Source organism: Aedes aegypti, chromosome 1, assembly GCF_002204515.2.
Source record: "Aedes aegypti strain LVP_AGWG chromosome 1, AaegL5.0 Primary Assembly, whole genome shotgun sequence".
Classification (NCBI taxonomy): domain Eukaryota; kingdom Metazoa; phylum Arthropoda; class Insecta; order Diptera; family Culicidae; genus Aedes; species Aedes aegypti.
Window position 1 is genome coordinate 126911667 of NC_035107.1, and position 14109 is coordinate 126925775.

General features: G+C 39.1%; 1 protein-coding gene across 3 annotated transcripts in view; it reads left to right on the plus strand.

Moving 5' to 3' along the window:
- The window catches only part of LOC5567558 (runt-related transcription factor 2), a 207611-nt gene that overhangs the window by 90278 nt on the left and 103224 nt on the right, over nt 1-14109 (plus strand). For all 3 annotated transcript variants that reach the window (XM_021847282.1, XM_021847300.1, XM_021847289.1), the window contains exon 2: nt 5092-5827. In XM_021847282.1, coding sequence (XP_021702974.1) covers nt 5269-5827 — 559 coding nt within the window. In that variant the 5' untranslated portion in view covers nt 5092-5268. The remainder of the gene's footprint in view (nt 1-5091; nt 5828-14109) is intronic.

The window sequence follows — 14109 nt, forward strand, 5'->3', positions numbered from 1 at the left end:
AAATTACTAATAAAAACTGGCCAGATTCCCGGAAAAACTGGATAGATCCTTCGGCAACACCTGTCGAGCAGCCAATTGCGAAATCGTCAGACCAGATAAGCCTGGGTTGATATGTGAGGATGCCTGAAATTGTCCTAGATTTGGTTCACTGCTCAGGGCTCGTTGACCTGAATTTGAACAACTTTCTTTAGGAACTGTAGGTAGGTTTAACGAATGCGACGGTAAACTGGACGGAGGAATAATTTGTTGCCTGAATCGGTCGACGCCAGACCCCGACCAGTTGACTTGGGTGTTTGGACATTCTAATCTCTTCAAGCTGGGAAATACCGAAGCAGGATCTCGATCTATGGCTGCTTGTTGATTCGCTTTGAGAAACGCACCGGTATACTTCCCTTGGCCAGATTAACTCATCAGTTCAGTAAATGGCGGCATTCCACCTGGGGCGGATTCTTCCAATGGAAGATTCATCGCCCAGCATTCTTCGTGATTCTTCTCGACATATGTGCTCTTCATTATTATTTATTGATTTTTATGGTTTCACATCAATTATCTTGATGAAACCTCGCCAACAACGTTTCGCCAATTCACTCGGTTCATGGCCGCTTCTCTCCATCCTCGACTGTGACCCACGCTCTCCAGGTCCTGGTGCACCTGGTCAATCCACCTAGCTCGCTGCGCCCCACGTCTTCTTGTTCCGACCGGATTCGTAGTGAAGATCATCTTTACAGGGTTGTTGTCCGGCATTCTTGCAACATGCCCCGCCCAGCGTATCCTTTCAGCTTTAGATACCTTCACGATACTGGGTTCGCCGTAGAGTTGAGCGAGCTCGTGATTCATCCTTCGCCGCCACACGCCGTTCTCCTGCACGCCGCCGAAGATCGTCCTAAGCACTCGGCGTTCGAAAACCCCAAGAGCTTGCAAGTCCTCCTCGGCTCTCCACACGACACCTTGAAGCGCAATATTGAACAACAGGCACGAAAGTCCGTCGCGCTGCCATAGTCCCCGCCGAGACTCGAACGAACTGGAGTGTTCGCCCGAGATCTTCACGCAGTTTTGCACACCGTCCATCGTTGCTCTAATCAATCTTGTGAGCTTCCCGGGAAAGCTGTTCTCGTCCATGATCATCCATAACTCTACATGTCCTCTTAATACCGCATCTTGTTTAGACGTTCACGGTTCGTGTCAACTCCATCCTGCACTCGGTTATCGGCTTATTTACTACGTCCTTTCTCAACATCTTTTGCAACTTCCCCACTAGGCTTCTGAGGTATGTACCGAAGATACGCTGCTATTTGAAGTGACCTCTAGCTACGAATTCAATATTCGGTATTTTTCTTCCAGACTTCGAAGCAGATTCGTACGAAGCTTCTTATCTTCAATTTTCTTCTTCGCTAATGCTTGTTCTTTTTCATGCTATCGTCGATGTCTCTCCAGTTGTTTGCGCTTTAGTTTTGCCTACATTTCGCACTTCAGTCTCTGTTGCTCGATCCGCGCCTTCTCGAGTTCTGCTTCTTGTTTTCAATGCTCTTCTTCTTCCAGGACACGCTTCAGCTCCAATTGTTTCCTTTCATCGAGCTGTTGCAATTCTAGCGCAGCTCTTGCAGCTTGGATTCTTCATCGAACTTATTCCGCAGCAGTGAGAGACAACAGATTTGACAGTGTAACCGACTGTAGTACTTGCAGAAAGCAGTTCATTTTGACATGCGGTACACGACCACGACTGATCAGCCACTGAATCTCCCACATGTACATACTTGTAATGGTACCATTTGTCGCACATATCACAAGCCACCATTTGATCATTTTCAGAGTCTGAGCATAAGCCACATGCCGGCACGTGTGCCGACGATCCATTCTCCGACATTCTCGTTGATTGGTATAATTTTTGTAATTCAACTTTAGCGATACAATTTCTGCACACGTTTAACTGATACACAAACTTTTCTCTTTTATCCTCGTATCTTTTGACATTTTCGTCGTTGTTTTCCCTTCATCTGACCGTTACGAGGTCAAGGGGACTGCGAATAGTTGAGTGCAGTACCAACCAGGGATGTGAAAAGTACTGAACAAACATTTACCGCCTCAACATTCACTTTTTTTACGACCATCAAAATCCAAAGCAAACCATAACCGTTCAAAACAAAGAAATGTCACGGCTCTTTAAAACTGTAATCTTCTTCTTACCAACTGCTATTCAAACCCGAATGCAAAAAGACTCGAGCACAGTGGTGACACGATTTTTCCGGTTTTCGGAGTTTTGCATTTTTGCCCAATAAAGGCAGCATAAAATTGAACTTGTTTATATATATCGCAATAGAATGATTGTGCTCTTGTTGTTAGCGCTAAAAGATTTCAATTAATTGAAAACACAAGCGAAATATTAGCGATTGAACTATTTAACATTTTTTCCGATCATTTACTTCGGAATAGCTGCCCTAAACGGTAATCGAGGAGGAAAAAAACATTCAAGCAGTGTATGAACCGTTGGCAACGTAGCGCCTGATCGTATTGGTGCAGCTACTGCTTTATGTTGTGGTTGACTGGCTGAATCGATGAACGGCGGTAGAAAGTGTCAACAATTCACATGCCTGGTACCAACACATATCGTGAAGAGCACTCATCAAATCAAATTCTGCTGTTGGAATTGCTTTGCGAATTGTTTTATGAGTGACGTTTTGTACTAAAGTCATCATTGGCAAAAACAAATTGAATTATTGCAGTTTGACAGTTTGAAGCAAATTAACTTGTTGCCCAATGCATTGAAAAGTCAAATAGGCAGCTATGAAAGTATATTTAACAAGCTGTGCTTCAACAGAAACACCCAAAGTTTCAAATGACATCAACAGTTGATGTTTTTACGCCAATGAATGTTGATTGCAATTCCCCCACTTGATTCATCAAGTTGAGCATTACAAAAAACAACAAAGCTTGGATCTATTTTGAATTTCGATCCAGGTTTCAAATTAGTTTCAGTAATAACTGCTATATGTACGTTATTAGTCGTTAGGACATTAAACAGCTCGCCTGGATCATTCAAAGAACGAGCATTCCAATTCAAAATATTCAAAAATATATTTGGATGAATTAGATTAACTTAATCTAACCTGATGGGTATGGTTATTAAGCAAGCAATCGTTCACTGAAAAATGGGAATTGTTGGAGATTCTGCATGGGGAATTTCGGGTTCGAAAATCGTTGTCGGTCTTTTACCTGGTACAAGCCTTAACGATTCGATTTTGCGAAGGACAATTCCAAAAGTATCGCGCATACAATCTTTTTGACATTTTCCTTCACATGAATGACGTCCTTAGCGTGAGAGGAACATCCGGAATTCATGCATTTAGCATCCATTCGGAAATGTTTAGTACCATGACCCCAGTTTTGGCACCAACGGCACTAACTGGGGTGTTGGAAATTTCCTCTAGGTTTCTGGAAATATTCTCATGCCACACGGACATCGACCATAAGTCTTGCTTTTTCTAAAGCTTTGATATTATTGAGATCACTTTTAAAGTGAACTAATAAATATTCTTGAGAAAGCCCTTTCCTACAAATGCCAGATTGTGCTTTATTTTTCATAATGATTACTCGGACTGGAGAAAATCATTTATTCCATTTTTGATCAATTCAATTGACTTAGTCACCCAAGGGGCCCAGATAGCCGTAGCGGTAAACGCGCAGCTATTCAGCATGACCATGTTGAGGATCGTGGGTTCGACTCCCGCTGGTCGAGGATCTTTTCGTAAAGGAAATTTTCTCGATTCCCAGGGCATAGAGTATCTTCGTACCTGCGACACGATATACACATGCAAAAATGGTCAATCGGCAAAGAAAGCTCTCAGTCAATAACTGTGGAAGTGCTCATTGAACACTAATCTGAGAAGCAGGCTTTGTCCCAGTTGGGACGTAACGCCAGAAAGAAGAAAAAGAAGTCACCCAAGGAAGCCATTTCGGGAGTTGTATTAAAGCTAAAAAGCTTGTACTACAAATACGAAGGATTCGTGTGTGGTGTTTGTAAATTAGTTCTCAAATCGAAATAAAGAGCATCATTTACAAAATTTATGCTTGAATATAACAATGGCTTGTGTTTAACCTTGTGATTGAAACTCATTGCAAACGTGGCTGCGTACATAAAACTGTTTCGTTGCAGAACACACCGATTTCTGTTCTACGAACGATTTCCCCGAAAAGCCCACATAAACTGATGTGCATCTATCGAAAACGAACCGAAAGAAGTGAATTATCAGCAACGTGTTATGTTCGTGGAATTCCTGAATTATAGCTACTCGACATGATTGAACATCATATCTGTCATGTTTGCTTATGAATGTGACGAAATAACATAGTATCACTCAGTGCCGAACATTCCACGCCGTCTATCCTCGCACAGTTTAACGTGCATTTACTTGGCAGGATGCATCGCAAAACGCATCATTTTGGCAGCGCATTTCAGGGAAAGTGGAATGTGCGAGTAAAACATTGCGCAAATACCTAATACTGTACATCCAGAAATTCATCCCTGTCGTGATTATGGGCAACATCGTTCGTGTTTGTGCATGTGTATTATCAGGACAAGGTTCGAGTTGTTACATCGCATGGCATAAGCTTATTGTTCATAATCGAATTATTTCTACCACCCTTAGCTACACGGTCATCATTAAGTCATAGGGAGCCAAGTACAGAACTCAAGAGAATTTAAATTTATTTAGATATTTTTGTTATGAGATGTCATATATTAATCTGAAAAGATGTGAAGAATTATAAGTACCAGATATTTTTTTATTAACCCGTATAGACCCGAGTGAATGTAAAATTACTAAAAATCTAAGCGCTTAGCGAATACTCATTGGAATCATTTTTTTTTTTTGCCAATATACTTGTACACATATCTTGTTTTTAGAAGTAAACAGATGAACTCGGAAATTTTCCTGTGGATTTTATTCAAAGAGGTCAGACATTTAACCCATTTCCCCCAAAATATGAAATATGTCACTTAGTTCACTCTGGATTAACGTCGACCATATAATTTCAGAATCACGGAATGTCCAGGAATAATTTGTTAATCAATTCTATTCTCCTTCTATTCTTCAGGAACTCAACATCATGAAGTGAAGCTCAATGCAGACACCTAACCATTTTCTGATGTGAGAATTAAAAAAAACTTGTTAAAATAGCGTACAAATAGAATAAGCATTGTGTACAAAGGAACAAAACGCCCCCGTCCGCAAACGCGATAACGGCATAAATCAAAGGGAATTGATATTAAAAATGCATTTGACTGCGAACAATACGACGACAAACAGCGGCAGCTCGAACGGGAATGCAGTCGGCAGCAATACCAATGGTGGTGGAAGCGGGGGTGGGGGAAGTGGTGGAAGTGGAGGAACCAATAGCAGTAGCAATAATAACAACAGCAGTAGTAGTAATAATAGCAACAACAATGGCAACGGCAATGGCGCAGCAGCTGGAGAAAATGGTCCACCGTCGGCCGCCAGCATACTGCAGGACACCTACACAAAGATGACGTCCGATATTCTGGCCGAACGGACGCTGGGCGATTTTCTCTCCGAGCATCCGGGCGAACTGATTCGAACCGGGAGTCCTCTGTTTGTTTGCACGGTGCTGCCACCGCACTGGCGATCGAATAAAACACTTCCGGTTGCGTTCAAGGTCGTCGCGCTCGGTGACGTCGGCGACGGGACAATGGTGACGGTTCGTGCCGGTAACGACGAAAACTACTGCGCCGAACTGCGAAACTGCACAGCTGTGATGAAGAACCAAGTGGCCAAATTCAACGACCTCCGGTTTGTAGGGCGAAGCGGACGAGGTAAGTTCTAACCTTTTCAAGCTCTTCTTGCGATGACAATCAGCGATTACGAGTTGCTCATTTTCACCCCCAATTTATCTTTAATTAAGTGAATGTCTCAGAAAAATCAACCCTCCGCACAAAAAGTCCAGACGACCAGCTTGCGACGGCACTTTTTTCCCACGGCAATCAATGACCTGCCTCAATGCGTAGACTTTCCTTCGAGGCAACCCTGCAGGAAATCTGCCGGTTTGCTCTTTCTTTGCCACTGGCGTTTTTGCAACCCCTCTCTTTTTGTCAACGTAGGAAACGCACCAGAAGATTTGGTTTTTTCCTTCTTTCACCGAGTTGAACCGCGTCTGCCGGCGTGGCGCCCGCCAATGTGATTTACTTTCAACTGGTTGCTGCTTTTTCTTTGGCGAGAGATAGCATGTCGACCTTTTCTACTTATATACTTTTTTCAGGACGGTGGGAAAAGTGGCATTTCATCTCTTATTTTTTTTCTTTTAGGAACTTTCGGAAGTGATGTGAATGCCGGTTAAGAAGGAATGTTTTGGATGGAAAGTCGTTGGTTGGGAATAAAGAGATAAGATTCAATAAATCAACTTTTTGGATGAGATCTACTTTGGGTAGAGGAGATAAATCTGAACAAAGTTTACAACACGTCATGCATGTATTTAAAGTGTTTCATAGTTTCTAACATGTTCCAATACCTTAAAGTCATAGTTATTCATAGAGAATTTCGAGAAGCGATTCTTAAAACAGTACTTGAATTCAATACACAAAAAATTGTTTTAGAGCAATCTGTAGTTAATTTTGAACTGAACTTCTGAAGAAGTACTAGTCGGAGAACCCGAAGGTTTACAAGGTGGAAAAATAGAGAGATAGAAAATTTCCAGAAGCAACTCCTTAAAGAATTACAGAATCGTCTCTAAATAGAACTCCTGAAGGAATTTCAGGAAATACTCCCGGATACCAGGAAGGAATTCGGAATTTTTCCTTTCGGCTCTTGTTTTTTTTTATTCCAGGAGTCCGATCTGGAATTATTCCAGAAGTTTTTTTTAATATGTCTGAGAATAAAATTCAAGGAAAAGAACAAAGAAGGATTCCTTCTGGAATTCCCTTAAAAATTCCAGATGGAAGTCCTGGAAAAAATCAGATGGATAAAATGGATCTACTTTAGAAGAAACGTTTGAAAGAATTTTTAAAGGAATTCTTGAAGGAATCCCAAAAAAAGTTCAATCGTAGACGAAACACCCGGAATAAAACTAGCAGTAAAGAATAAATAGTAGAAACTTCAAAATTAACTGCTTGGGAAATTCTAGAAGCAACCCCTCAACCCCTTGAGGAATGACTGAAGCAGTTCCTGAAGGATTTCTTAAAGTAATTTGAAAATCAATTTCTGAAGAATTCCAAAAAAAATCCGAAGGAGTTTCAGAAGCAACTCTTGAAGAAATTACAGATATAACTCCGGAGGAACTTTTGAAACAACTACAGAAAAAGCTCTTGGAGGAAGTCAGGAATAAATCCTAGTGGAATGCACATTTTCTTCAAAATATAAACTTAATAACATTTAACATTACGATTTTTATCATTTGACATCTTTGAAAATATTCTTGAAAACTACCGCCAATTTATTCGCGTGAAACTTCTACAGATATACCACAATAATTGAAAAGTATTGCCCTTCTAAAAAGTTTTTGGAAATTCTGTGGAAAAAAATCTACATCAATGAACAGTACCATGAAACTTCAGAGTTCATGCGAAACATTTCCTAAGATGTTACAAATACCTTCAGTGAAAATTCAATTAGTTTTAACACCAATCATTGCCCATTATAAAAGACGAAGAAGAAAAAAAAATCTAGTCAATCCTACGAAACCATGTGAGCCATATCAACAGATATTTAATAAAAAAGTTCAGAAATTCTACGGTGAATTCTTCAATTTTCAGACAGGAATTAAGTAAGTTTTGCCGAATGCAACTCAAGCTGAAGTTATCCAACAAATTTCTTTCAAAACTTGTTTGTATCTTCTTCTTCTTATTGACATTACGTCCTCACTGGGACAGAGCCTGTTTCTCAGCTCTGCGTTCTTATGAGCACTTCCACAGTTGTTAACTGAGAGCTTTCTTTGCCTCAGTTGCCATTTTCGCATTCGTGTGTCGTGTGGCAGATACGATGATACTCTATGCCCAGGGAAGTCAAGGAAATTTCCATTACGAAAAGATCCTGGACTGACCGGGAATCGAACCCAGACACCTTCAGCATGGCTTTGCTTTGTAGCCGCGGACTCTAACCACTCGGCTAAGGAAGGCTCCCTTTTTTGTTCTATTACTCTGGAAATCTGATGCAAATGGGACAAACGACATCCCTGAACAAATTTCTCGGGAAATGTTTGAGTATTTTCGCGAAAGAGTTTTTGAAAACGAGCTCCACTAGAAACTTTAGAGATATATTTGAATTTTTGAAATTTTTTTGAATAAATTTTAAGGTATTATTTCCGATAGAGCTTCGCAAGAATGCGGAGAAAATTGATTTTAAGAGCAATCTAAAGAAACACATAGAGCACTATCCGTGAGAAAATGCAGATAGAACTGCGGAAAAATTCTCTGAGAAATCGCATAGAACATTTCTCCAATTGAATCCTGTTTAATCGCTTATAAAAAAATTGTAGAATATCAGGAGGAATGCTTCGAGTCACTCCTCGTAGAACAGATGTTATTTTGCAGGAAGTCGTAGATAATATTTGCAGTGAATTTTTCAAGAATTCCTAAAGAATTTCGTAGAGATTTTGTGAAAGATTTGTTGAAGGAATATGAAAAGAAACTTTTGGAAGCCTCAAAGGTAAAGTTTAAAAAAAAGGTGAGCTCTCAAACGAATTTGTGAAATGAATCCTTGCTTAGTGATCTTGAAATAAATTTTGATGAGACTGTTTGATTTTTTTGTACTAGTTCTTTGAGCAAATCATTATTGAACAATCGAAAAATATTTATAACTGATCTTTGGAATTCATATGTAGTATATATTACATATACATTCCAAAGATCAGTTTAGAGGGCTTTCCGGGAGAAATTTTCAAAATAATGTCTGAAGCATGATCAGATGGAATTCTTCAAGAGATATTTTTAGTAGTTTGATAGAGATTCTACGAGAAATTTTCTTGTAAGACCAGAAAGCCTAAAGAAACTTCAGCTACAATAAAACAATAAAAAACTTTTGAGTCACTAATCTCGGGAATTATTTTCCGTAAGAGTCTCAGGGGAAACTCAGTAAAAACTGGTAAAAGAATTCTTGGAGAAGCACTGAAAAATTACGGAAATAGTTCATGAAGAAATCCTTAAAATCAGATGTTGAAATATCTGAAAAGTTTTTTGGAAGAATTCTCGAGAGTTCTATTGGATTCTTTGTCTAATCAGTAGTGGAATTTGAAATGAAAATTTAAATTCACAATTGTCAGTGATGTGTAGCAATATGGGACAAAATCCCAAACAAAATGAAAATTAATACAGATCCATGCAAACAATGAAAAATTGCAAAAAATCGAAGAGCGTAAACGTAAGAAACGTCAAAAGAAACTTCTTGAGAAATTGCAGAAGCATCTCCCGGAGGTATCCTAGGAGGATTTCTTAAAGTAAATCAAGAAGTAATTCCTTCAGGGAATGAAAATAAATCCAGAGGGAGTTCAAGAAGGAACATATGAAGGAATTCCAGGAACATCCTCTTGAGAAATCCCAAAAGCAACTTGCAGAGGAATTCCAGCAGGAACTTCCAACAGAGTTCCAGAAGTAACTTATAAAGGAATCAGTGTTTGTATTTTGATCCGTATAAGCAGATCGATCCAAATTCGGATAGTGTAACACTTCGTGAACTCCTGGCACATCGCAATCGAAGAGCAAAAGAAACTTCCTGAGGAACACCCAAGGAAGCCTTAAAGGAATTCCAGAAGCAAATATCCATGAGAAAAATATCTTAAAAAAACCTCTAGGAATTCCAGAACCATCTTCAAGAATTAATATTAAAATTCGACACGAATGCACCATGTAGGTGTAAAATTTCCGTAATAAAAAAAATCTTTAAGAAGATTCCAGAAAGAACTCTTGAAAGAAATTTTAGCAGCTACTTATTTTTGAGTAATTCCAGAAAGAAGTATTGGAGGAATTCATGAGACTATTTACGTCAAAAAATTAAAATCAAGTCCTTCTTCTTCTTCTTGTCATTAACGTTCCCACTGAGACGATTCCCCGAACGCCAGTTCCTCGAATGTCCCGTTTCCACAAATGCAATTTCCCCGAATGAAACGTTTCCCCGAAAAGTGTAGCAGTTCAAATAGGTGCTATAATAGTTTTCGGTCCTCTTTAACAGATGGTTCATCTGGGACTGATGTCGCTTCCTCTGAAGTAGGTGTTTCTTCTTCTGATGTAAAGGTCTCTTCATCTGTTTCGTGAGAATCTCTTAATGCAGGTTCAACGATTTCTTCTTCATTTTGCGATACCGTAGATGTACCATTCGTTGTTTCATCACGTGTGTCGTTATTTTGATTTGTACTACAATCATTATTATTTCCATTCAAGTCCTCAGCGCTACCATGGAGTTCGCTTCCATTGTTTTGTTTTGAACTAATCACGATTTCTTCCTGTTCATCGACTGGCACGGGCATGGTTGTTGGATAATCTTTGTTTGATGGTTGTTGTGGTTCATCGAAAATATCATCGAATATTTCGTTTCGTTTTTGATGTGAATGTGGTAATCTATCATGGACATCTAAATTTTGCTCGATCGGAACTGGTTCTGCCTCACTTGGTATAGTATTTCTTGCAGGCCTAATGAAATTACGATTTCTTAAATAGACTCGGTTATCGTCTGTAACTATCCAATAAGATCTGTCGTCTCGTCGGTATAATATTCTACAGTTTGTCCATTTATGTTTTGTTGGATATATTTTCGCAAAAACTCTTTCATCATTTTCAAGATCTCTTAGATTAACAGTTCCTTTGTCGTAATGTCCTGCTGTTTTCGATCTTCTTTCTGATATTTTTGCACTTACGTTCTCTTCTATTTTTGGCTTCAATGCTGATGGAATCGTTGGAAGGTGAGTTCTTGTTCGTCTAGCAAATAATCGTTGAGTTGGGCTACTGTCAATTTTATTTGGCGTGTTTCTCCACATCAATAGAGCTTCATAGAAATCCGTCTCGCTATCTTCACATTTCTTCAACAAATTTTTACATATTTTTACGGCTGATTCTGCTTTCATATTACCTTGAGGATGGTGTGGGCTTGAAGTTTTATGTTCGAACTTCCAATCTTGTTTGAATTTTTGAAATGCATCACCAGTGAAACAGGTTCCATTGTCTGATATAACAATTGCAGGTATACCGTGTCTACTGAAATTTTTCCTACATTTATTTACCACTGTTTTGCATGATAAGTCTTTCATTTCGTCTACTTCGAAAAAATCTGAATAGTGGTCAACAGTCACCAACAGTCGCAAAGGCTTCGATTTCCAGCGTATTTCCATTACGTCCATACTTACTACTTCGAAAGGCAAACTTGGGATTTCAGTAGATTGCATTACTTGTTTCTTTTGAGATGTGGAGTTTTTCAAACAGACTTCACATTGCGAGACAAGATCTTTTATTTGCTCTGATATTCCTGGCCAGAACACACATTCTCTAGATAGTTTTTGAGTGGCTTCGATACCTTGATGACTTTTGTGGAGGATATCCAGTACAAAACGGCGCATAATTTTAGGTACCAGAATTCTGTCTCCTTTCAAAACAAGTCCGTTGTAGATGGTTAACTGCTCACGAAACTTGAAATATCTCTTCGCCAAATCGCTGACTTCGCTGTATTTTGTCGGCCATCCTTTTGAGATAAGTGATCTGAGAAGTACAATTTCTTCATCAGTTTCTGACTCCAGTATTATTTTTTTCATTGTTGGCATCGATATTCGTAAATCTTCGGTCGGATCGGTTTGTTCCAAATCCAAACGATAGACTTCAAAAGAGTGGGGATCATCTAAACTATTTGCAGGAGCTCTTGAGAGAGTATCGGCTATGATCATTTCCGTGCCTTTTTTGTAGATTAGCCGAAAATTGTAACGTTGAAGGACCATCAGCATTTTCTGAATTCTACGTAGAGCCACAAATAAGGGTTTTTTGAGAATTGTTACGAGTGGCTCATGATCTGTTTCAATAATGATGTCATGTTTTCCACAGAGGTACTGATCAAACTTTATGCAAGCATAAACAATTGCCAAGCATTCTTTTTCAATTTGTGCGTAATTTGCTTCTGTAGACGAAAAGGTTCTTGATGCATACGAAATCGGTTTTCCTTCTTGCATCAGGGTACACCCAATTGCTTTTGATGATGCATCTGTTTGAATTTTTTAGGGCTTGTTAACATCGTAGAAACTTAGTAGTATGTCCGAGCTAATTAATTTCTTTATGCTGTCAAAATTATCTTGGTGATTTTGATTCCATTCAAACTGATCAGCTGTCACTAATCGTCGCAGTGATTCCGAACTTTGAGATAGGTTTGGTATGAATTTTGAAAGATAAGTAACCATTCCTAGAAAGCGTAGCACGTCGTCCTTATTCTCCGGTTTTGGCATCTCCCGTATTGCTTTCACTTTGTCTGGATCGGGCATTATTCCTTGATTGCTGATAATATGACCGAAAAATTTCACAGAGTCTTGACACAAACGCAGTTTGTCTCGATTAAGTTTCAAATTTTCTTTTCGTATACGAACTAGTAGATTTCTTAAATTTTTGTCGTGATCAATAATTGCTTCTTCAGTAGTTTCTCCAGATCCAAATACTAAAATGTCGTCAGCGATACAGACAACTCCTTTTAATCCTTTAAGTAGTAAATGTTGTCTTTTTTGATATATTTCCATAGCTGGCTTAATTCCGAACGGCATACGAAGAAAACGGTAATTGCCAAATGGTGTTACAAACGTGGTCAATTTGCTACTTCTCTCGTCTAGTTTCAAGTTCTAAAATCCTTTCTTTGCATCAAGACAGCTGAATACTTTTGCTTGATGTAACTCTGGTAAAATTTCTTCTAGTTTCGGAATTTGATATTTAACGTCTAACAATGCCTTATTTAAGTCCATGGGATCAATGCAGAGTCTCAGTTTGTCATTGCGTCGTACTATAAGAATGTTACTATGTCCACTAATGTCTACTCTGAATATTCATTTACCTTTGCAATAGCACCCATATTTTATAATTATTTTATTATTATCATTATTTGTTACACCGTCTTCAGTTATACTGTACAGACTGTTTTTACTTAAAACTAAAATTCATTACAAAAACATAAACATTGGACAAATCGTGCGGATGCGCTCAAAACAATATTCAAATAATTACAAAAATATACATAACAAACTAAACAGGCTCAAATACAATATCATTACGTATAGCTATAACAAATTATTTCAAAGGAAAATGTATCTTTTAGGAACTACACTGTCTCATTTCTCATCGATGAAGGTTTCCACGGATTCTTGTATCTATTGATAAACTCACGAAAAGTTATCCCATGCGGCCAGGTAGCAGCAGTCATGGCTAATAGTTTTAATCGTTGAGCACTATTTTGAACGAGATGTAATGAAAGAAAAGACAATTTACACCGTCTTCAGCCAAAGGCTGCACAGACTGAACACAATCACGAACATTAGGCAACGGACAACACAGAACACCCAGTAGCCCAGTGATGGATTTTTCGTTTGACGAAAAGTTTCCACCGACTGGAGCGGGAATCGAACCCACAATACGCCTAAACGACTGACGCCGCTAACCGCAAGGCCACGAAGCCCACCCAGATGATCATAGTTTTTCCAACGCGGGACCAATTTAGTTACAACCATACATTCGGGCTCAGGAGCAGAGAGACGCTGGGATACCAAGCTGACTATTTCGCTTTCGGTCACACTTCTCTCGATGTTGGTTAAGAGCAGCGAGAACGTACCATCACAGTTGGGAATAGGCGATCGCAGGAATTCGGACATACACACACTAGAGCTTGGTTTCGGTGAATCAATTGGAGTTGAGTGTAGCTGTTGTTGATGCGTTGATTTACAAGACGATGATGAAGCAATAGCAATGGAAAGTTTGGCGAATGAATTATTTATGCCATCGATTTGTGACTTGAGTTCTTCTAGGTCAGTGGTGATTGCATTTTTGTCGGGTCCATTATCCTTGAAAGATTCTGCAATCGAGTCTCTAGCCTAACAGAACACTATCATGCAATCATCGCATATCCAGACGATGTTTCTTGAGAGGGCACATAAATCATT